General features: G+C 44.1%; 1 protein-coding gene across 6 annotated transcripts in view; it reads right to left on the bottom strand.

The window, feature by feature from the left end:
- LOC123505074 (insulin gene enhancer protein ISL-1-like) overlaps positions 1-22,500 on the bottom strand; it is a 44,267-nt gene that overhangs the window by 377 nt on the left and 21,390 nt on the right. For 2 of the 6 annotated variants that reach the window (XM_045256108.1, XM_045256112.1), the window contains exons 4-8: positions 19,916-20,073; positions 16,477-16,567; positions 15,579-15,747; positions 8,899-9,114; positions 1-142 (exon numbers count right to left, since the gene is read on the bottom strand). The exon at positions 1-142 is cut by the window's left edge and continues 377 nt beyond it. In XM_045256108.1, the coding sequence (XP_045112043.1) occupies positions 1-142; positions 8,899-9,114; positions 15,579-15,747; positions 16,477-16,567; positions 19,916-20,073 (776 nt within the window). Of the gene's footprint in view, positions 143-3,721; positions 3,885-8,898; positions 9,115-15,578; positions 15,748-16,476; positions 16,568-19,915; positions 20,074-22,500 lie in introns of those variants that run through there. The other 4 variants (XM_045256110.1, XM_045256109.1, XM_045256111.1 and 1 more) reach the window with 4 other exon arrangements.

Here is a 22,500-nt window from a genome sequence, read left to right as displayed (position 1 = left end):
GCTGCTGTGGGGGCTGCTGCTGAGGGGGCGGCTGCTGCTGGGGCTGTGGCGGGGCTTGTGGGTGCAGCTGTGACGGTGGGGGCGGCTGGTGGGCTGCTAGTACCTCAGCTGCCCCGCACATTTCAGCCCCATATCCGTGCATCTGTGGAGGAGAGATGGGGCTGAGTGAATGATGGGTCTGGTGAGGGGCAGAGGGGCAGGGGATAGAAGGAAGGAAGGAAGGAAGGAGAGAGGTTAGAAGAATGAAGTAATAGGTGAAGAGAGAATAATGGAGAGATACGTCTTTAATGAATGAAGGAAGAAAAGCTACAATGGAGGGAGTGATGAAAGAAGTTAGATTAATGAATGAATGAAGGAAGGAAGGAAGGAGAAGGTTTAGGCGAATGAAGGAACAGGTGACGAGAGAATAAAGGAGAGATAAGTCAGAAATGATGGAAGGAAGAAAGGTTACGATGGAGGGAGAGAAGAGAGAAGTAAAGATGAATGAAGAAGTGAAAGAAAGGAATAAGTGAGCAGTGAAGTAAAGGAAGGAAGGGTTTATGGATAGATGAAGAAAGAGATTGGAGAAAGATAGAGAGAATGAAGGAAGAATGACTTATGTAAAATGTAGGAAGGATAGAATAGAATGAAGGAGAGAGGAGAAGGAGGATGGAAGGAAGAAGAGAAAATACAGAAGAAAGAGAAAGGAAGGGAAAGAATACAGAAAAGATAGAGAAAAAAAAAGGATGAATGCGGAAGAGAATGATGGAAGGAAAGTAGGAGTGAATGAGGCGAATGAGAGAGAAAATGAGGTAAGGAATAAGGAGAGAGAACGAAGGCAGTATAAAAACAATAAATAGATAAAAAAACAATGAAGATAAATTACATATCTTTACACATTATAAGAGAGAGAGAGAGAGAGAGATAGTAAGGACTTCTCCCCTTAAAAAATATAAGAAAGAACTACATTGATGGAAATTAACGTTTCTTCCCCCCAGACACTTGTATAAACCAGCGCGTGACTGGTGGCAGCGGTGGGATGGAAGGTAGCAATATACATGAAGTTCCTATCTTATTCCTATCTCCACCTAGACCAACCCAAACGTGTGGTGGTGTGGTTATTGTATGTATAGTCTTCACACACACACACACACACACACACACACACACACACACACACACACACACATTATTATTATTATTATTATTGACATCAATCGGATAATTATTGTACATACTAAGCACAGCAAGAGGAGGAGGAGGAGGAGAAGGAAGAGAAGGAAGAAGATAATGAAGGAGGAGGAGGGATGGAGGATATAATGTAATCTGCTGTTAGGAGACGAGTGAGGGAGGAAAGAGGAAAGGTAGTGAGCGAAGGAGGGAGGGAGGGAGGGTGAGGGAGAGAGGGAAAGGGGAGGGTGAGGAAGGGAGAGAAATTGGTGGGGTATAGAGTTGTTATGCCCCGGATAATCCCTCCCTGACACCGCCACGGGTAGGAGAGAGAGAGAGAGAGAGAGAGAGAGAGAGAGAGAGAGAGAGAAGAAAAAGGAAAACAGGAAAAGAGAGCAAAAATTTATATAGATGATAAAAAAGAGGAAAACATAAACAGAAAAAAACAAAAAGAAATAAAAAAAAGAACAAAATAAAAGGAAAACACGAAAAAAAACAAGAAAAAATTATCAAAACAAAACAAAAGATAAAAGAAAAGAAAGAAAATAATATATGAGGAGAGTGAACAGAAGAGGAGGAGGAGGAGGTGGGGAGTGGATGGGATGGGGGGGGTGGGGAGAGACAGCGTAACTCCCCACTGCCTCGTAATCCCCAGGTTGGCGTAATAAATAGAGAAGTAAAAGTAATCCAGGGGAGGTGTGTGGCGGCACGTGTTGGGAGGAGGGAGAGAGAGAGAGAGAGAGAGAGAGAGAGAGAGAGAGAGAGAGAATAAAAAGGGAGGGATAAAGAAGACATTGATTGGGGAGGAATAAAAAGGGAAATAGGAGAAATAGGATAGTGAAGGAAGGGAAAGGATAAGGAATAGGGAGATAAAAGGGAGAGGAAGAAGAGAAAAGATGGGGTAGTTTGTTGTGGGAAGGAATGGGAGGTAAGGAAGGAAAGAAGGAGGAGGAGGAGGAGGAGGAGGAAAGGGTAGGGTAGGATGAAGGAGGAAGAAAAGTCATCTATATCTCCTCTATTTCTCAGATTTCCTCCCTCCTTCTCTCTCTCTCTCTCTCTCTCTCTCTCTCTCTCTCTCTCTCTCTCTCTCTCTCTCTCTCTCTCTCTCTCTCCCCCCTTCCCTGTGTTTCTTCCTCTTTTCCATCCTTCATTCCTCATCACCTTATCTCTGTCTTATTCTCCATTTTTATCCTCCTCCTCCTCCTCCTCCTCCTCCTCCTCCTCCTCCTCCTCCTCCTCCTCCTCCTCCTCCTCCTTCTTTATCAGTGAATCATTCTCATCTTTTTTTTACTTCCTTATTATAACCTACATTTTTTTCCCTCCATTTCTCCCTTCCTCCCTCTCCTCCTCCGTTCCCTCTCTCCCTCCCTCCCTCCCTTCCTTCCTCTCCTCTCTTCCCTCCACAACTCCCTCAAACTTTACTCTCCTTTATTCATTTTTATTCAGCATTAAATGTATTATTATTATTATTATTATTATTATTATTATTATTATTATTATTATTAGTTATTTTAAAGGTGTTTTTTTTTTTTTTTTTTTTTTTTTTTTTTTTTTTTAAGGAAGAATCAACAATACGTGTGTTTCAATTGACGTGTTTCTCGATGTTACCTTTTATTTATCGGGTTTTTAGTTGATCTATTTTATTTTTTTTTATTATTTTCTTTTTATTATTTCTTTTTTTTTTTATTTATTGATTGATTTTTTGCTCTAGATAATCTGGTGCAAAATTTCCCAACTCGTGATTTAAAGAGAAAAAAAAATAATAACTTCTGGTAAATGGTAACGAAGGCATAGAGTGAATGAAGGAAGGAATGAAGGAATGAACGAAGGAAGGAAGGAAGGAAGGAAAGGATGAATGCATAAATGAAGGAAGGAAGGAAGGAAGGAAGAAATGGATAAATTGATGAATGAATGAATGAAGGAAGGAAGGAAGAAATGGATGAATGAATGAATGAAGGAAGGAAGGAAGGATAGGATGAATACATAAATGAAGGAAGGAAGGAAGAAATGGATAAATGAAGGAAGGAACGAACGAACGAACGAACGAATGGGTGGATAAATAAATGATATGAAAATCAGTGCATTTTCCACCATTGGGGTGTGAAAGAATATGAAAAAAGTATTTGTACAATGTCACGGTTGAGAGAGAGAGAGAGAGAGAGAGAGAGAGAGAGAGAGAGAGAGAGAGAGAGAGAGATATTTAACAGAAGGATAAAAAAAAAGATGATGAGAAGAGGAAGAAAAGAAAATGAAGAAAAACGATTTAGAAGAGAATGAAATGAAAATAAAGGGAGAGTGAAGAGATAGGAGAAGAGAAGAAAGAGGAGGAGGAGGAGGAGGAGGAGATGAGTGTAAATAGAGGCAATAATCTGTATAAACAAGAGGCGGATTTTCAACTAACCTATGGCTTCTCTGTCTCTCTCTCCCCCTCCCTGCCTCTCCCCGCGGCTCTCCCTTCCCTCCCTCGCGCCGCTGCTTGCAGGAGGAGGAGGAGGAGGATGGGGAGGAAGAAGAAGAGGAGTAGGAGGAGGAAGAGGAGGTGGAGATAAGATTCAAGCAGAGGAGGAAAAGAATATAAGATTCAGGGAGGTTGGAAATGGAGAGAGGGAGGTTGGAAGAGGAGGAGGATGTGGAGGTGGAGGAGGAGGTGGAGTAGGGGAGGATGGGGGGGTGAGGGTCTATCAGCAGACGTGGTGGTCGTCGTCCACGTCGTCCCATCCCGTCCCACAACACCACTGCAAAAACAAAGCAAACTCAGACGCCCCCCTCTTTTCACCTCTTCCTCCTCCTTCTCCTCCTCCTCCTCTTCCTCCTCCTCCTCTTCCTCTTCCTCCTCCTCCTTCTCCATCCATGATAATTTTCCTCCACTTTATTCCTGGTCTTATTTTTGACCCTCTAACTTTCATCTTCCACCTCCTCTACCTCCTCCTCCTCCTCCTCCTCCTCCTCCTCCTCCTCCTCTAGTCTGAATGATTAAACACGATATTATTGTTGTTATTGTTTTGTCTTCTTTTCCGATAGACATATTGATTTCAGCGTAGGGTGAATAATAGAACCTCCTTTCATCCTTTCCTGTGAAAATTCCATGTCACTTTTTCCATACTGCTTGGTGGTTTTTTCCAACTATTTTTCATGCTAGCGAAAGGTGTAGGGAGTGGTGGGTGGGGAGGAGCCTTCTTCTGTACTGTCCTGTCTCTCTTCCCTATTTAAAGTTAGGAGTTACCAAGCAGTCTGGAAAGAACCAAGAGGTCTGCTGCTGTTTGGCTTTCCTTTGTATTCTTTTATATTTTTCCTCCTCTTCCTCCTCCTCCTTCTCCTCCTCTTCCTCCTTCTCTCCCTCCTTCTCCACCCATAATAATTTTCCTCCATTTTATTCCTCCTCTCTTTTCTGACCCTTTACCTTTCCTCCTCCACCTTCTCCTCCTTCTCCTCCTCCTCTTCCTCCTCTTCTCCACCCTGACCCATCACCAACACATTACTAATCTCTATTGTAATTCACTCCCACTCATAACTTCTCCAGGTTAGCGTTGGTGTGACATCTTTCCCTTATTTACTCAGTTTTCGTGGTTCATTCACCAGAAAATACGTAACAATATTGGAAATTCTTGTTTTTCCCTCTTAACTGTCCCTAAACTGCGTGTTGATAGGATTTTTTTCCGCTAGAGGGGGTAAAGAAAGTGATTGTTGGATAAGTGGGTGGGTGGGTGGGGAGAGGTCTTCGCCTGTGCTATCCACAAAAGTCACCGTTGTTCTTTCTTCGTGTTGTTTTATGCTCTCCTCTTATCCTCATTCTTGCGTTACCATTTTTATTTTCTTGGTTTTCTTCCACCTCGTATATTTTTTCTTTCATCTACATCACCACCACTACCACTATGACTACTACCACTACCACTATACCACCACGCACATTTAACCCATTCAGTACCATGACGCGTTTCCATATTCATTCTGCTTACTATTTGGCAATTTAAGACACCTTCAGAACCTCATGTGGGGGGATTAAGATAGTGAAGACTTTGACCATTCATCCTCTAACCTCCATAGACTCTTCGTAATGTGAATAAAATCGTCTAATCATAACCCAAAATTCAAGGCAAAAATGCGTCCCAGTACTGAGGAGGTTAAAAGCAATGAAACGAAATTGTCTATACTTCGCTCATGTTGGTGATGAAAATAGACAACACACATTTAAACAGTTGTCAAAGGAATGATATTATGTTTTCAATTTACTCCCTTATTCCTCCTCCTCCTCCTCCTCCTCCTCCTCCTCCTCCTCCTTGCGACGGACGGTGTTTACTAATGGAGGTCGGGTCGGGACGGCGAGAAGGAGAATTAAAACACCAAACAGGAGTCGACCAAACATTGACCTTCGAGGGAACAAGCTGTCAGTCAGGCTTAGTGTGTGTGTTTGTGTGTGTGTGTGTGTGTGTGTGTGTGTGTGTGTGTGTGTGTGTGTGTGTGTGGAGAGGGGAGGGGTCAGGGGTCGTGGTGACAGAGTGGATGGGGTAAGGAAGGAGGAGGAGGAGGAGGAGGAAGCATTTCGGTCAATTTGTGTTCATGTCTGTCTGTCTGTGTGTATTTTCTCTCTCTCTCTCTCTCTCTCTCTCTCTCTCTCTCTCTCTCTGTCAGGTATGCCATCTGGACGGATTTGCTCCTCTTGATAACAATCTTCGTTCCTCCTCCTCCTCCTCCTCCTCCTCCTCCTCCTCCTCCTCCTTTATATTTTCTTTCTTCCATTCCCTCCTTCTTTCTATGGGCATAAGTGACGTGCACATGAAATTCTCTCTCTCTCTCTCTCTCTCTCTCTCTCTCTCTCTCTCTCTCTCTCTCTCTCTCTCTCTCTCGCATACATTTATTTACTCTGTGGCGCGCCGTGACTGACTGACTGACTGACTGACACACACACACACACAAGAGCGCGCGTTAAATTTGTTGTTATTATTGTTGTTGTTGTTGTTGTTGTTGTTGTTACTTTTATTATCACTATTACTACCACCACCACCATCACTATCAACACCACCACCACCACCACCATCACTACTACCACCACCACCACCATCACTACCACTATTAACCCACGATCTAACACACGGGATATAACATAAATCTCTCTCTCTCTCTCTCTCTCTCTCTCTCTCTCTCTCTCTCTCTCTCTCTCTCTCTCTCTCCTGGAATTTATCTATCCCCTTATTTTGTTACCCATCTGTTTTTCTTCAACTGCTTATCTTGCTTGTCCTCCTCCTCCTCCTCCTCCTCCTCCTCCTCCTCCTCCTCCTCCTCCTCCTCCTCCTCCTCCTCCTCCTCTCATTAGATCTCACGAGTGTGTTCAAATTAGCGAAGGGAGAAGTCACTGATACTATCCTCTCTCTCTCTCTCTCTCTCTCTCTCTCTCTCTCTCTCTCTCTCTCTCTCTCTCTCTCTCTCTCTCTACATAGATGCGTATCTTCATCCGTGTTTCCCTTTCCTTTCCTTCACACTTAAACGGTTTCCTCCCTTCCCTCTCTTCCTCCTCCTTCCTTCTTTCCTCCATCTCTTCCTTCCATTCTCTCTCTCTCTCTCTCTCTCTCTCTCTCTCTCTCTCTCTCTCTCTCTCTCTCTCTCTCTCTCTCTCTCTCTCTCTTGTTGCTTCTTTTTTCCTTTCATTTTTTTTCATTACTTCGAAGTTAACTAAAGAAAAAGATGGAAAAATATATAAAATAGAGATTAAAGAGAGAAAGAGAGAAAGAAAGAGGAAGAGGATCATAAAGGGAGAGAAATCAAGAGAGAGAGAGAGAGAGAGAGAGGAAGAAAAACAAAGAAGAAAAAATTGAATAAAATGTATGGAAGAAAAATATAAAAAACAAGAAAAAAGGTAAAAAAAAAAGAGGAAAAAACATGACTTAGGAAACAATAAAATCTTCCTTCATCATCATCATCATCATCATCATCATCATAAGACCACTTCAAGAAAAAAATCACTCTCTCTCTCTCTCTCTCTCTCTCTCTCTCTCTCTCTCTCTCTCTCTCTCTCTCTGCCAGCTGCCCGTGTATTCCAGGCCGCCCTTCGGTAGTTCCTCAGTATCACTCCTCCATCTGGTTATCTCTCCCACTCCCCCCTTCCCCAAATCTTATCCAGGAGTGGGGGGAGGGAGGAGGAGGAGAAGGAGGGAGGAAGGAGGAGAGAGGTGGAGGGGCAAAGGAAGGAAGGGATATGAGTGGAGGGAGGAGGAATTGCGGAGGAGAGGAGGTGGTGTGGGAGGAGGAGGAGATGGGGAGGAGGGAATGGAGGAGAAAGGAGGTAGGATAGATAGGTGGAGATGGAAGGGAGAAAGAGGAGGTGAGGGGAGGAGATGGGGGAAGGTTGTAGGGAGTGGAATGGAGGAAGAAGGAGAGAGGAGGAGAGGAGTGAGGATAGGAGGGATGGGAGGAGGGAGGAGGAGGAGGTAGGGGAGGAGGTGCGGGTAAACACTAACAAATAATGATCGGAGGAACTGCATGTCCTGAAGATTTCGTTTTTTAGCGAGTGAGGAGGAGGAGGAGGAGGAGGAGGAGGAGGAGAAGGAGAAGGAGGAGGAGGAGGGAGAAGAGGTGGAGGAAGAGAAAGAAAAAGGAGGAGACGGCAAAGAAGGCGGGTACCGTTTTTTAGCATCTCTCTCTCTCTCTCTCTCTCTCTCTCTCTCTCTCTCTCTCTCTCTCTCTCAAGCCATTACAACACACTAGTACAAACAAACACTGAGACATAAATTATATACAGGGTTACTACCGTGCACAGAGAGAGAGAGAGAGAGAGAGAGAGAGAGAGAGAGAGAGAGATATGATAGGAAAGAGCAGGATATATTTATGAATACTTATAATATACTTTACATAAAATTAAAGAATGGAGAGCGTAGTGATTAAGTGTGTGTGTTTGTGTGTGTGTGTGTGTGTGTGTGTGTGTGTGTGTGTGTGTGTGTGTGTGTGTGTGTGTGTGTGTGTGTGTGAATTTTTTTTCCCACTTCTTTTAAATTAAGGATATTGTGCTTATGAATTCCGTTCGACAAATGAATGAGTGCGTTCTCTTTCTCATTGTAGTTTTTTTTTTGTGTGTGTATGTGCGTATGTATGGCTGTGGTTCGTGGCATTATCTATCTATTTCTTTATCTATTTATCCATCTATCTGCCTAATTGAATATATAACAAAAGAGTCTTACTAACCAACCAAGACTAACAAAACTAACTAACGAACGATAACAAGCCTAACCTAAGTATCTTTACCAAATAATCTAACACTCTAACAAACCAACTAGAATAACCTGCCCTATATGTAGCCAAACTTAACCTAACCTAACCTAACTTACATGTAGCCAAACTTAACCTAACCTAACCTAACCTAACCAAACTTAAAATAACTTAAACAAACCTAACCAACCTTTAATCTACCTAACCTAACACTGCACTCAAAATACCTGATCTTTCCTAACTAACACTCATTCCACCTAACCTAACCTTTCTCTGTATACGAGGGGAAAACTGGCCAAGGAACCTAACCTAACCAAATCTCAATCTACCTAACTTATCCTGCCATACCCTACCTTGCCCTACCCTTGCCGTACGTAACCTTACCCTAACCTAACCTAACCCAACCCAACCCAACCCAACTCAACTCAACTTAACTCAACTTACCTTAACCTAACACACACACACACACACACACACACACACACACACACACACACACACACACACACACACACACCACCTCCCCAAGCATGCGTCCCATCCCCTTCTCACCTGCTGGACCAACTGCTGGTACTGCGGCGTGGTGGGGTCCAGGCGGTCCAGGTCGTGGGTGAGGGCGAACTCCGTGAGGGACTTCCAGGGTGGCTGGTAGGCGGTGACGTCCAGCGGCCCGCCCATACCCACCCCCATGGGCGCTCCGTCGTGCCTGATGGGCGAGGAGGCCACCATGGGCACGCCTGTGATTCCCTGGAGTGCCATCTGTTTTTCCTGGGCGTAAGGGGGGGAGGGGGAAGAGGCGCACGTGAGGATAGGTCATAGAGATACGTAGGTAGACACACAGACAGACAGACAGTCATACATACACAGACAGACAGACAGACATTCACATACAAACTGACAGATAGATACTCATAGTCATACACAAACATACATTCATACACATACACAGACAGACAGACATACAGACAGACACTCACATACATACACAGACAGTCCCTCTCACACATACACATAGACAAACATACACACACACACATACACAGGCATACATACACTCACATACATAAACAGAAACAGGCATACACACACACACACACACACACACACACACACACACACACACACACACACACACACACACACACACACACACACACACACACACACACACTTATTCACATGCATACAAAGATATAGACAGAAAGACAGGCATGGAAGGTAGACAGATTAGATAGACAGGCAGACAAACAGACAGGCAGACAGACACTTAAAAAAAAGAGAAAAGATAGAGATAGATAGGTAGACAAAAAATACAGAAACTGACAGAGAGAGGAGCATAGACAGGTAGACAGAAAAGAAACAGAAAGATAGATTGAAAGAGATAGATAGACAGAGAGTTAAGAAAAGATAGACAGATAAACGGAGAAAGAGATAGGTAAAAAGAAAGAGACAGACATAAGCAGACATAGTAAAGACCTAAACATTCTCTCTCTCTCTCTCTCTCTCTCTCTCTCTCTCATGGAAGTAGTAATAGTAAATCAAAAAGATAAGTTTAATTGAGCTATGTATACCAAATTATACTTTATGTCTTATTAATTAATCACCTGCCACGCACACACACACACACACACACACACACACACACACACACACACACACACACACACACACACACACACAACTCATTAATTAAGTCGCTATTGGAATTAAAAAGTAAGACGTTATCGGAAGGTAGCGGACAGGTAAAGGTGAGATAAGTGGCTTCTGTGGCGGAAGTAGTAGTAGTAGTAGTAGTAGTAGTAGTAGTAGTAATAGTAGTAATAGTAGTAGTAGTAGTAGTAGTAGTAGTGGTAGTAATGGCACACCACACACCTACCTGAAGGGACTTATGACGTGTGTGTGTGTGTGTGTGTGTGTGTGTGTGTAAAATAAACGTTATGTAACTTCCTATTAATGTTATTATTACTACAGCCTTCCAGAGAGAGAGAGAGAGAGAGAGAGAGAGAGTGGGATTGACATACAGAAAGACAGACATGACCAGATATTTTTTACCTATGAGATAAATGAGAGAGAGAGAGAGAGAGAGAGAGAGAGAGAGAAAGAATCGTCCTTCCCCCACCACCACCACTCCTACCCCTCACCCATCACCTATCAGTCCCCCCCCCCACACGTCAGCCCTGCTTCTCGGCGGCCACGAATACGGCGGGAGTTTCCTAATTCACTAATGGATCGCTGACTAGTAATTTTTGCGCGGCACGTGGGAGGAGGGGGGGAGAGAGAGAGAGAGAGAGAGAGAGAGAGAGAGAGAGGGGGGGTAGTGTAGTGGATGGTGCAGACTTTAGCTGGTCTTCACTTTACTCTCTCTCTCTCTCTCGGCCAGCCAAGCCACGCCCAAGTCTCTCTCTCTCTCTCTCTCTCTCTCTCTCTCTCTCTCTCTCTCTCTCTTTACCTTCCCGCCATCGTTCACTTTTTAAAGACAACACTGCCGATATTTTTACCGCCAAACTTCCTGTTAAAAGATTTTCTCCGACAAACAATAATTCTCTAAGTGTCCTGAGAACCACCACCACCACCACCACCACCACCACCACCACTACTACTTATTAGCTGTTGAGTCTAGAAGTAGTAGTGGTAGTAGTAGTAGTAGTAGTGGTGGTGGTAGATGTAGTAATGGTGATGGTGGTGGTGTAGTGGTGAAAAGGACGATGTGCAGTGGTGGTGGTGGTAGTGGTGGTGGTGGTGAAAAGAAGGGGGATAAGAATAGTGGTACTGGTGTTGTTTGTGGTGATGGCAGTGGTAGTGGTGGTGGTTGTAGTGGTGGTGGTGGTGGTACTGGTGGTGGTGGTGGTGAGTGTAGTAGGTGAAGGAAGGAACAGATGAGGTGACAGGGGATAAAGGTGTGTGTGTGTGTGTGTGTGTGTGTGTGTGTGTGTGTGTGTGTGTGTGTGTGTGTGTGGAGCAGCGTGTGTGCGTGAGTGGGGTGGGTGTGTACACAAGTGTATAAGTGTAGGGGGCGTGTGTGTGTGTTCCCACGGCGCTGTATACTACACCCTCCACCACACTGGCAGTCAATTGAGTCAACACTCTCTCTCTCTCTCTCTCTCTCTCTCTCTCTCTCTCTCTCTCTCTCTCTCTCTCTCTCTCTCTCTCTCTCTCTCTCTATCTATCTATCTATCTCTCTATATGTATTTTCATGGTTTTTTTTTTTTTCCATACAAATACTATCTCTCTCTCTCTCTCTCTCTCTCTCTCTCTCTCTCTCTCTCTCTCTCTCTCTCTCTCTCTCTCTCTCTCTAAATCTGCACTAAGATGTAAACGAATCGCAATGTCCTTAATCCTTCCTTACAGAGAGAGAGAGAGAGAGAGAGAGAGAGAGAGAGAGAGAGACTTGTGTTGACGCTAGAGATGTGGTGTGCAGGACAAATATTCCCCAAAAGTATAGTATTACACCTCTCTCTCTCTCTCTCTCTCTCTCTCTCTCTCTCTCTCTCTCTCTCTCTCTACACCGAGTAAATTTCCCTTCTCACCCCTTTCTAGATTTCCTGCCGCGGTCTCATTGTAAAATAAACACCAGCCACTTCTTTCTCTCCTTCCCCTCTCACACTTCCTCCTCCTCCTCCTCCTCCTCCTCCTCCTCGTCGCGTCTCCTTCACCACCACTTACTGCCACCGTTGGGCGTGTGTGGGCGTTTATATCACACCCACACCACAACACTCGTAAACATGCTACCTATGCACTCACACACACACACACACACACACACACACACACACACACACACACACACACACACACACACACACACACACACACACACACACTTTCTTACCCATACATACACTCACTTACGTACATAAACAACACACACACACACACACACGTACACATATCATACACACCTACATACGTACATACATGCATACACACGCCAGATTAATTCACCACACACACTCAGCTTGTCTCTGTGCCCGCGCCGCCTTACCTGTCCCTCTCCCAACCCCCGTCCCTGCCTCTCCCCATCCCTCCCTGCCCCTCCCACTACCCACAATCCTGTAAACATTCAACATTAGCCGCAAAACGCTCCCTTGATTGACGTAAACATTCAACACTGGAGAGCTCGCCGGCCGGGTCCCTCTGTGGCTCCACTCGGCCCAGTAAACAAGCTGTGCCGCGCCGTCTACCGCCAGCCCGCCCGCCCGCCGGTCTGCCTGCCTTCCCGCCCGCCCGCCTGCCTGCCCCTCCCATCTACACTGTCAACACACACCGCCACCCAGCCCGGCCCACCCCGCCCAGCCCAGCCCGAGTCTCCTTCCTTACTTTCTTCCTTCCTTCCTTCCTTCCTTCTTATGTTTCTTTTCAATTTTTCATGTGTTATTGTCTAATTTCTTTCTTTTTTTCATTATTTTCTTCTTTTTGTTCCTTCTGTTCTAGTTTTTCATCTTTGTTACTTTTCTTTTATTTCCTTTATCTTATTCTTTTCGTCTTTCGTTGTTTCTCCTTTTCCTTCTTATTCATCTCTGTTTGTTAGTTTTCTTTTATGTTTTTATTCTTTTTCTCATTAATCACTCTATTTCTTCTTCCCTCCCGTTCTTCCTTCTGTTTCCTTCATTTACTTTCTCTCCCCTTCCTTCTTTCCCTTCTTCCATTTTCCTTCCCTCCCTCCCTTCTTCATTCTACCACGCAATATTCTCCACTACCTTCCTCTCCTCCTCCTCCTCTTTCTTTCTTTCTTTCCAGCGTATTTATCCTCTCCCTTTCTTATCTTCCACTTGCCTTCTTCATTTTTCCATCTTTCAACTCCTTTCCTATTTCCTTGCTCCGTATCTCACCACCACCACCACCACCACCACCACCACCACTACTACTAAAAAGATCCACTATTTAATCTGTAAAATTACTTGAATATCTCTTTTACCACCACCACCACAATCACCACCACCACAATCACCACCACTAGACAGATTGACTATCAAATCTCTAACACTGCTTGAATATCTCTTTTTAACACCACCACCACAATCACCACCACCACCTCAACAAAACTAGCACCACGTAACATTGCTTAAATAACTCTTTCACCACCACCACCACCACCACCACCACCACCTCTCTGATTACACTCGGCCGCCACAAAATTTCGAGGCTGGTTATCGGATCAAAAGCGAGCGCCCACGGACTCTCTCCCAAATATTGACTTTGGTTCCTAATGACTCGCGTCTTTAGAGATGAATTGTCGGCCAAACACACACACACACACACACACACACACACACACACACACACACACACACACACACACACACACACACACACACACACACACACGTACATACACACAGCCGCCCTTGAAGTCTCGCTCCATGGAAGGGGGGTAAAAAAATAGTGTTGACTCACATCGTATCCAACTGGAAAATGTAAAGCGTTATCTGATATCCCGCGGACGGCGACAGAGAGAGAGAGAGAGAGAGAGAGAGAGAGAGAGAGAGAGAGAGAGAGAGAGATAAATACTCAGATAGTTAAATAAAGACATTAGAAAAAAGTAAAAAAATAAATGGATGAATAGAAACAAGAGAGAGAGAGAGGGAGGAGCGGCTTTCAAGGCGTTAAATTCCTCACTGTGGAATTGGCAATGTCCGGGAGATTGCTTACTTTAAAGGAGGAGGAGGAGGAGGAGGAGGAGGAGGAGGAGGAGGAGGAGGAGGTAGGAGGAGGAAGAGGAAGAAAAGGTGCAGGAGGAGTTAAGGTGGTGGTAATTTGTGTCCGGGCTTGCCATGGCAGGTTTTGCTCTCTCTCTCTCTCTCTCTCTCTCTCTCTCTCTCTCTCTCTCTCTCTCTCTCTCTCTCTCTCTCTCTCTCTCTCTCTCTCTCTCTCGACTTAGTCACCCACGTGGTGTCTGTGTTTACATTCACTCAGCGGCGTCTTCTTGCCAGCTACTCCTCCTCCTCCTCCTCCTCCTCTCCTATCCCCTTCCTTCCTCATTTACTCCACCGCTATCCCTTTTCCTCTCCCTTTCCCTTTCACATTACCTCCCTCTCCCCTTTCTCCTCCTCCCCCTCCATTCCTCTTCCCCTCTTCTTTCATTCCTTCATCCTCTCTTCTCTTTCACTTCCATTATTATTACTATTATTTTTCTATCCTTCCTTGTTTATTTTTCCTTTATTTTTTGGTAAGAAGAAAGGAAGGAGAGGGAGGAGGAGAGAGAAGGGAAGAAGAGAGGGGAATGTATGGGATAGAGAGAGGATGGAAGAATGGGGAAAAGGGAGAATAGATATGGGAAGATGCAATTCTCTCTCTCTCTCTCTCTCTCTCTTTTTCCAGTAAAGAGCAGAAGTAGACGGAGGGGGACGAGAGAGAGAGAGAGAGAGAGAGAGAGAGAGAGAGAGAGAGAGAGAGAGAGAGAGAGAGAGAGAGAAGCACACACTCAAGAAAGAATAAACGAAAAGATAACTAGAGAATAAAAACTAACAAGAAAGAAGAGAGAGAGAGAGAGAGAGAGAGAGAGAGAGAGAGAGAGAGAGATTAAAAGATAAATAGGGTGAGAGATGAAAGGTAGAAGTGGTGAGGGGAGGAGGAAAGGTAAGAAGATGGGGAGAGAAGATGAGAGATGGGAAAAAAAATGAAGATGGAGATGATAAATGAAGTAGTTGAAGAAGAAGGAAAAGAAGGAGAAATGGGGGAGGAAGAGAGAGAGAGATAGAAGAAATGTGAGGATAAACAGATAACTAAGAAAGAGGGAATGATTAAGGAGATGGAGAGAAAAGATAGTAACACGGAAGAAGAAAAGAAAAGAAACGAAAAAAGAGAATAAAGAAAAACAGAACAAGAAACACCAAAGACAAAAAAAAAAAAATAGGAAAAGAAGAAAAAGAAGAAAAAACAACGACGACCATGAGGAGGGCTTGAGTGTGGGCGTGGGCGTGGCCGTGGGCGTGTAGTGTCTTAATGAGGAAAAGAGGAAGGAAGGGAACAACAAAACAAATTGGCTTCAGTAAAAGAAAAAAAAGAAAATGAAGAGAACGATGACCATTAGGAGGGCTTGAGTGTGAGTGTGGGCGCGGCTGTGGGCGTGTAGTGTAGTGTCTTGCTGATGAATAGGGATGGGATAACATAAAAGAAAAAAAAACAAGAAAAAGACAAACAATGACCATCAGGAGGACTCGAGTGTGGGTGTGGGCGTGGCTGTGGGCGTGGGCGTGAAGTGTCTTGATGGAAACAAATTGGCTTTGGCTCACCTCCCATACCTTCTCTTGCTGCATCTGTTTCATGAGTTGGTTTCTCTTTTTGTCTTTGCACCTCTTATTTTGAAACCACACCCTGATGACACGCGGAGACAGCCCCGTCATCTCCACCAGCTGCTCCTTCATGAGGGCATCGGGGCGGCAGTTGGCGGCGTAGCAAGTCCTGTAGCGGGAAGCAGAAGGGGAAGGAATAGGAGCGTGAATGGTGACTAGGAATACAAAAGATCAAACGGTGACTTTTGGTGACTGTTCTGCATACACAATAGTAAAGTAGGATTAGGATGAAAGAGTATAGGATAGTGCATGACAAAAGGCTTGAATTGTATAGTAGAAGAATTAGAAGAAGGAGGAGAAGAAGAGGTGGAAGGAAAGTGGTGGATAGTGAGGGTGTGAGGGGGAAGAAGATTTTGTGAGAGAAGAGAAGATAGGAAAGGGAGTGAATAAGAGCAAAAAAATAAGGGAGAGAGAGAGAGAGAGAGAGAGATCGTATAAAACATATCTAATTCAAATTCAAGGGAAACACGTACAGGATCCATTCTCATAGTATTAGTAGTAGTAGTAGTAGTCGTAGTAGTAATAGTAGTAGTAGTAGTAGCAGTAGTAGTAGTAGTAGCAATAGTAATAACAGTAGTACAGGTAAGAGTCGTGGCTTACCTCAGTCTGGGATAACTAAATGTAATAATAACACTAATAATGGTCAGTGTGTGTGTGTGTGTGTGTGTGTGTGTGTGTGTGTGTGTGTGTGTGTGACTTGAGGAATGTGTGTATTTAGTTAGGTAAGAAGCTAATTTTATTCTATTCATATATTTACCAACTTTATTTTAATATCATTGATTCTTTCGTGTGTGTGTGTGTGTGTGTGTGTGTGTGTGTGTGTGTGTGTGTGTGTTACCTTAGTGTGTGGAGCTGCTTCTCATTGAGCACCGTGCGTACTCGTGTCGCCTTGCCTTCCCGCCTCTCCTTCCGCAGCGGCTTGCCCTCCCCTGCACACAAACAGACGAACACACACAGATAAGTAAGTAAATAAATAGATAAACAAATTAATAAATGTATTGTATCTCTTGCTATCTTCTATGACTGTTTTCACACTCGCTTCTAATCTCGCTAACTGCTTGCCTCTCCTCCTCCTTAGTTTTATTTTCTCATCTAGTTTTTATTTTCTCTTATCCCTGTTAACACACCCTGAGGTAAATGCGTAGATAAATAAAATCTCTCGTTATCTAATACCACTATTTTCACTCACTGCTGTTCTAATCTCGCTAACGCTTGCCTCTCCTCCTCATTTTTATTTCCTCTTTTCATTTATATTTTCTCTTATCCCTATTAACACACACATACAGACATAAATTCATAAATAAATAAAATCTCTTCCTATATTCTACCACTATTTTCACACACACTACAGTTCTAATCTCGTTAACTGCTTGCTTCTCCTCCTTCTCATTTTTATTTCCTATTCTCATCTATATTTTCTCTTGTTCCTATTAACACACATATAGAAATAAATGAATTAATCAATCAATATATGTGCTGTATCTCTTGCAATCTTCTATGACTGTTTTTACACTCTCTGCTGTTCTAATCTCGTTAACATGCTTGCTTCTCCTCCTCCTTATTTTTATTTCTATTCTTATCTCCATTTTCTCTTATCCCTATTAACACACGTAGTTAAATGTATAAATAAATCAAATCTTTAGCTATTTTCTACCACTATTTTCACACTCTGCAGTTCTAATCTTTGTAAATGCATGCCTCTTCTCCATTTTTTTATTTTCTCTTCTCCTTTTTATTTTCTCTTGTTCTTATTAACACACACACACAAATAAATGAAGAAATGTATCAATAAATGTGTTGTATCTCTTGCTATCATCTACCACTATTTTCTCTCAATGCTGTTCGTATCTTGCTAACTGCATGCACCTCCTCCTTCTCATTTTTATTTTCTCCTCATTTTTCTATTTTTCTCCTACCCCTATTCTGTCCATCTTTGTAATGCATGAGTCAACCAGTAGTCACAATCTTCCATTTTCATCAATGCTAATCTCTTCAATCTCCTGTACTTCCTTCTATCCTTTTCTTTTCCTGTAACTTTTTTTTTTTTCCAAAGGTGAAGTGTGGTTTTGGTTAGTTTTGGCTCTCCTCTTCTTTTCTTATATATATATTTTATTACCTTTGACCGGTGCTCTTCATATATAAAAGCAATAGATGATGGACATATATTCAATAGACTACATAATTTTCAACCCCCTTCAGTACTGGGACATATTTTTCCCTTGAGATTTGTGTACGATTAGACCATTTTATTGACATTAGGAAGAGTCTATGGAGGTCAGAAGATTAATGGCCACAGTTTTCACTATTTTAATCTACCATGTGAATTTCTGAAGCTGTATGAAGCCAACAAATATTAAGCAGAATGAATATGGAAACGCGACATGGTACTCAGAGGGTTAAGAATGTGAATATAATATGTGATTCTATGAGACGTCTTCTCAAACACTACGCTTCACCTCCACTATTTCAAAAACCCTTATTTAGATATACACAAGTTTTTTACGGTGTCTTTACATTTCTAGAGGCAGAGTGATAAAATGTATACTTTTATTAATTGGAGAAACACTCTTGAAAACCTCGCTAATCATCTCTGTGGCCTTGGAAAATAGTCGTGGTGAGAGAGCAGAGCGTTTCTGAGTACGGGTCTAACATTGTGTGGTGCAGATCAAAATGAAACTGATAAAGAGAGAACAAGGTGATTAAAGCCATGGTGAGACGGAGAAGAAAGTGTAGTCCCGATAATTAGTTGCTTATAAGTACGTCCATGCAAAGTAGAAGTCTATAGATGCATTATTTGACACGTTCACTTACACACATGCGAATTTACATCAAAAATTCTTTATTATTTTTCAGTGTCTTAAGTTTCATCTCTATACTTCCTATTCTTCCTCCTCTTCTTCTTCTTCTTTTTCCTCTTTATCTACTTCTTCCTCTTCCTCCATCAATTCCTCTTCTTCCTCTTCTTCCTCGTCCTCTTTCTCTTCCTTCTCTTCTTCTTCCTCTTCCTCGTCCTCTTTCTCTTCCTCTTCCTTCATCAATTCCTTCTCCTCCTCCTCCTCCTCCTCCTTCTTCATCTCCTATTTGTTGTTGTCGTCGTCCTCCTCTTCCTTCTTGTCCTCCTCCTCCTCCTCCTCCTCCTTCATCTTCTCTTCCTTTGTTTTCTCCTTCAGCTCCTCCGTCTTCATCACCATCTTCCTCCTCCTCCTCCTTCTTCCATAGCCTTGAGTTAATCTTGCTTTTTCCTTTCTCCTTTTTTTCTTCCTTCGCTTCTGAGTTCTCGCAGCTTCATCTTTGAGTCTGACCCTTTCTCTCTCTCTCTCTCTCTCTCTCTCTCTCTCTCTCTCTCTCTCTCTCTCTCTCTCTCTCTCTGGTAAGTCTTCTTTTATCATTTTTTTCTTTCAAAACTCTACACACTCTTCCTTCTTCTCTTCATCATTTATTCCTGTTTGCCTATCGCAGTTTCCATCTTCTTTTATAATATTTTTTTTTTACTATCCTCCTCCTCCTCCTCCTTCTCTTTCTCTTCCTCCTCCTCCTCCTCCTCCTCCTCCTCCTCCTCCTCCTTCTTCTTCTTCTTCTTCTTCTTCTCTCCTCCTTTGCTTAATTTTCTTTAATTTCTTCGAGTTTCTTTTTTCATATTCCTTCGTAAAAACGCCTCTATTCCTCCTCCTCCTCCTCCTCCTCCTCCTCCTCCTCCTCCTCCTCCTCCTCCTCCTCGCCTCGCCTTTCTCTCTCTCTCTCTCTCTCTCTCTCTCTCTCTCTCTCTCTCTCTCTCTCTCTCTCTCTCTCTCTCTCTCTCTCTCTCTCTCTCTCTCTCTCTCTCTCTCTCTCTCTCTCTCGGCCTTGCTTTTACTAACGTCCTTTCTTGGAATTAGTTTATTACCTCCTCCTCCTCCTCCTCCTCCTCTTCCTCTTCCTCTTTCTTTTTATCTTCTTTTCTTCTTCCTCCTCCTCTCCTCCTCCTCCTCCTCCTCCTCTTCCTCCTCCTCCTCATATAGTCTCTCTCTAGTTTTTCTTTTCTTTTCTGCATTCGAGAAGCTGGCCAGAGGAAAAATAGTGAAAGAATAATAAGGTCTTTCATATTGTTAAGAAAAGGAAGGAGGTAGGTGGGAGAGAAAAGCCAGATAATTTTCATCCCCAGAGAGAGAGAGAGAGAGAGAGAGATAGACAAAGAGAGACAAACAGAGATAGAGACACAGACAGACACATTTCCTTTTTCCTTCCACCACCATCACCACCACCACCACCACCACCACCACCACCGCCAGCAGCCTCACCTTTCAGCTCGTTGTTATTATTGTTGATGTTGGTCGTGTTGTTGTTCTCAGCGTTGGCTTTCTTTTCGAAGAGGTCGAAGTCGTACCTGCAGTAGAGCCCGTCCTCGCGCAGGGCAAACTCGTCCCCGGGGAGAAGCTGCTTCCTGCACGTAGAACACCTGTGGGGGAAGGAAGGCCCGAGGGAGGAGGTGAGACTCGGAAGTGAGGGCGACTTTATAGGGAGAGAAAACTGGAATAGGGAGGATAAAACGAAGGTAGGAGGGAGGAGGTGACACTTGGGAAAGAGAGAATAAGGGAGAAGGAGAATGAAACGAAAGTAGAAAGAAAAGGGAGAAGGAAGCAAGGGACGAGGTGACATAAAAGGGAGAAAAACGAGAGTAGGAGGAGGAGAAGATGAAACTTGGAAGGGAGAAAAAAAATGGAGCAGGGAGGATAAACCAAGATACGGGACAGGGAATGACATTTAGGAGAGAAACTGGGGCAAGGAGGATGGAATGAGGGTAGAAGGAGGGAGAGGAAGAACAGAAGGAGGAGGTGAGATAGAAAGGAAAGAAACGGAAACAGGGAAATAAAACGAGGATAGGGGGAGAGCGAGGAAGAACCGAGGAGAGGGTAAGACTAGGCAGAGATGGGAGTAGGTGAGATAGAAGGAAGAGAAACGGGAGCAGAGAGTGAGACAAGAGCAGGAAAGTGAGATAAGGAGAAGAAATAAGGCTAGGAAGAATAGTGAGCTTGGCGGGAGCAGAGAATGAGACAAGGAGAAAGAATGAGACTTGAAAGGGTTTGGGACGAGTAAAGGAAAGTGAAACGGGGACAGGAAAATGAGAAAAAAAGAAATGAGACGAGAACAGGAAAGTGAGACAAGGAGAAAAATGAGAAATGAAAGAGAGAGAGACATAGGTAGAGCGTGAGACGAGGGCAAGAGAATGAGACAAGGCGAAAAAATGAGACTTGAAAGAGAGTGATATGAGAACAGCAGAGCAAGACGAGAGCAAGAGAATGAGCCAAGAAGGAGGAGTAAATTCAACTAAGACAGGGAGTGAGACAAGAACAGGGAGTAAAACAGAGGTAGAAGCAAGAAGTGGAGTAAGAGGAGGAACAGGCAGAGAGATAGAGGTAGAGAGAGGGAAAAGATGGAAGGATGAGAGAGAAACAGAGAGTAAGTCAGAGAGAAAGGATGAAACAGAGGGGAGACAGGATTTTAGAAGCTGGAAGGAAGGAAGAGGAGGGAAGGGGGGGGGATGAAACAAGGGGATTAGAGAAGGGGAGTTAGGGGAGGGGTAGGGAAAGGGGTGACACATGGGCGAGGGGAGAAGGAGGTGACTTAATGGAAGAGGGAATAAGGTTGACAGATGAAGAGGGAATGGAAGCGACAGAGAGAGAGAGAGAGAGAGAGAGAGAGAGAGAGAGAGAGAGAGGAGGGAAGATGATACGGAAGAGAGAATAAGATTAAGAAGAGGAAGGGGAAGGAGAAGGATGTGGAAAATGGAATAGGAAAGAGAGAGAGAGAGAGAGAGAGAGAGAGAGAGAGAGAGAGAGAGAGAGAAAGGACTGACAGGAAAGGTAAAATTTAACCCTTTATATACAACAACAACAAAAGAGGAAGCCTTGAGCGTGGCAGGGTGTGACAGAGTACATACAACAGATGCAATTTTGACAGGGTGCATGCATGAATAGAGCGCATGGAAAACAGGGTACATAGCAGGGTGTAGGAAGGTAACAGGGTGGGCAGGGTGGAAGAGAAAGGGAATTGAATTGGCAGGGGAGGGACAGGGAGGCGATAAGCAAGGTGATAAGCAGGGATAACAGGTATGGATGGGAGGGACGGACAGGTTAAGCAGGAATGACAGGGGGACAGGGAGGATGGTGGCAGGGTAAGGAAGGATAGGAAAGTTAAATAGTGCAGTGACAGGGTAAGCAGGAATGACAGGGGCAGGGAGGAGGGGGTGGCAGGTTAAGTAAGGATAAGAAAGGTAAAGAGTGATATGACAGGGTAAGCAGGGATAGCAAGGAAAGGGGAAGGGAGGAGAAGGAGATAAGTAGTTAGTGACAGGGTAAGCAGGAATGGCAGGGGGAGGAGAGGGAGGAGGAGGAGGAGGAAGTAAGTGGTGAGTTGACAAGGTAAGCAGAAATGACAGGGAGGGGCGAGGAAGAGAAGGAGACAAGTAATGAGATGACAGGGTAACCAGGAGGAGAAGGAAATGAATAGTGAGATGACAGGGTAGGAATGGCAGGGAGGAGAGGAAGTGAGTAGTAGTGAGATGACAGGGTAGGCAAGAATGACAGGGAGGGAGGCAGGGAGGAGAGATGGAGGAGGTGAGTAGTAGTGAGATGACAGGGTAGAGCAGGAATGGCATGGAGGGAGAGAGAGAGAGAGAGAGAGGTAAGTTTGAGATTACAGGGTAAGGTGGAATAGCAAGGAAAGGGGGAGAGGGAGGAGATGAATATTGAAGTGACAGGGTAAACAGGAATGGCAGGGAGGAGAGGAGGTAAACAGTGAGGTGACAGGGTAAGCAGGAAGGGCAGGGAGGGAGGAGGAGGAGGTAAGGAGGAGGAGGAGGTATTGAGGTGACAGGGAAGGCAGG

Source organism: Portunus trituberculatus, chromosome 17, assembly GCF_017591435.1.
Source record: "Portunus trituberculatus isolate SZX2019 chromosome 17, ASM1759143v1, whole genome shotgun sequence".
In the NCBI taxonomy this organism is placed as follows: domain Eukaryota; kingdom Metazoa; phylum Arthropoda; class Malacostraca; order Decapoda; family Portunidae; genus Portunus; species Portunus trituberculatus.
This window is presented reverse-complemented; position numbering and strand designations above follow the sequence as displayed.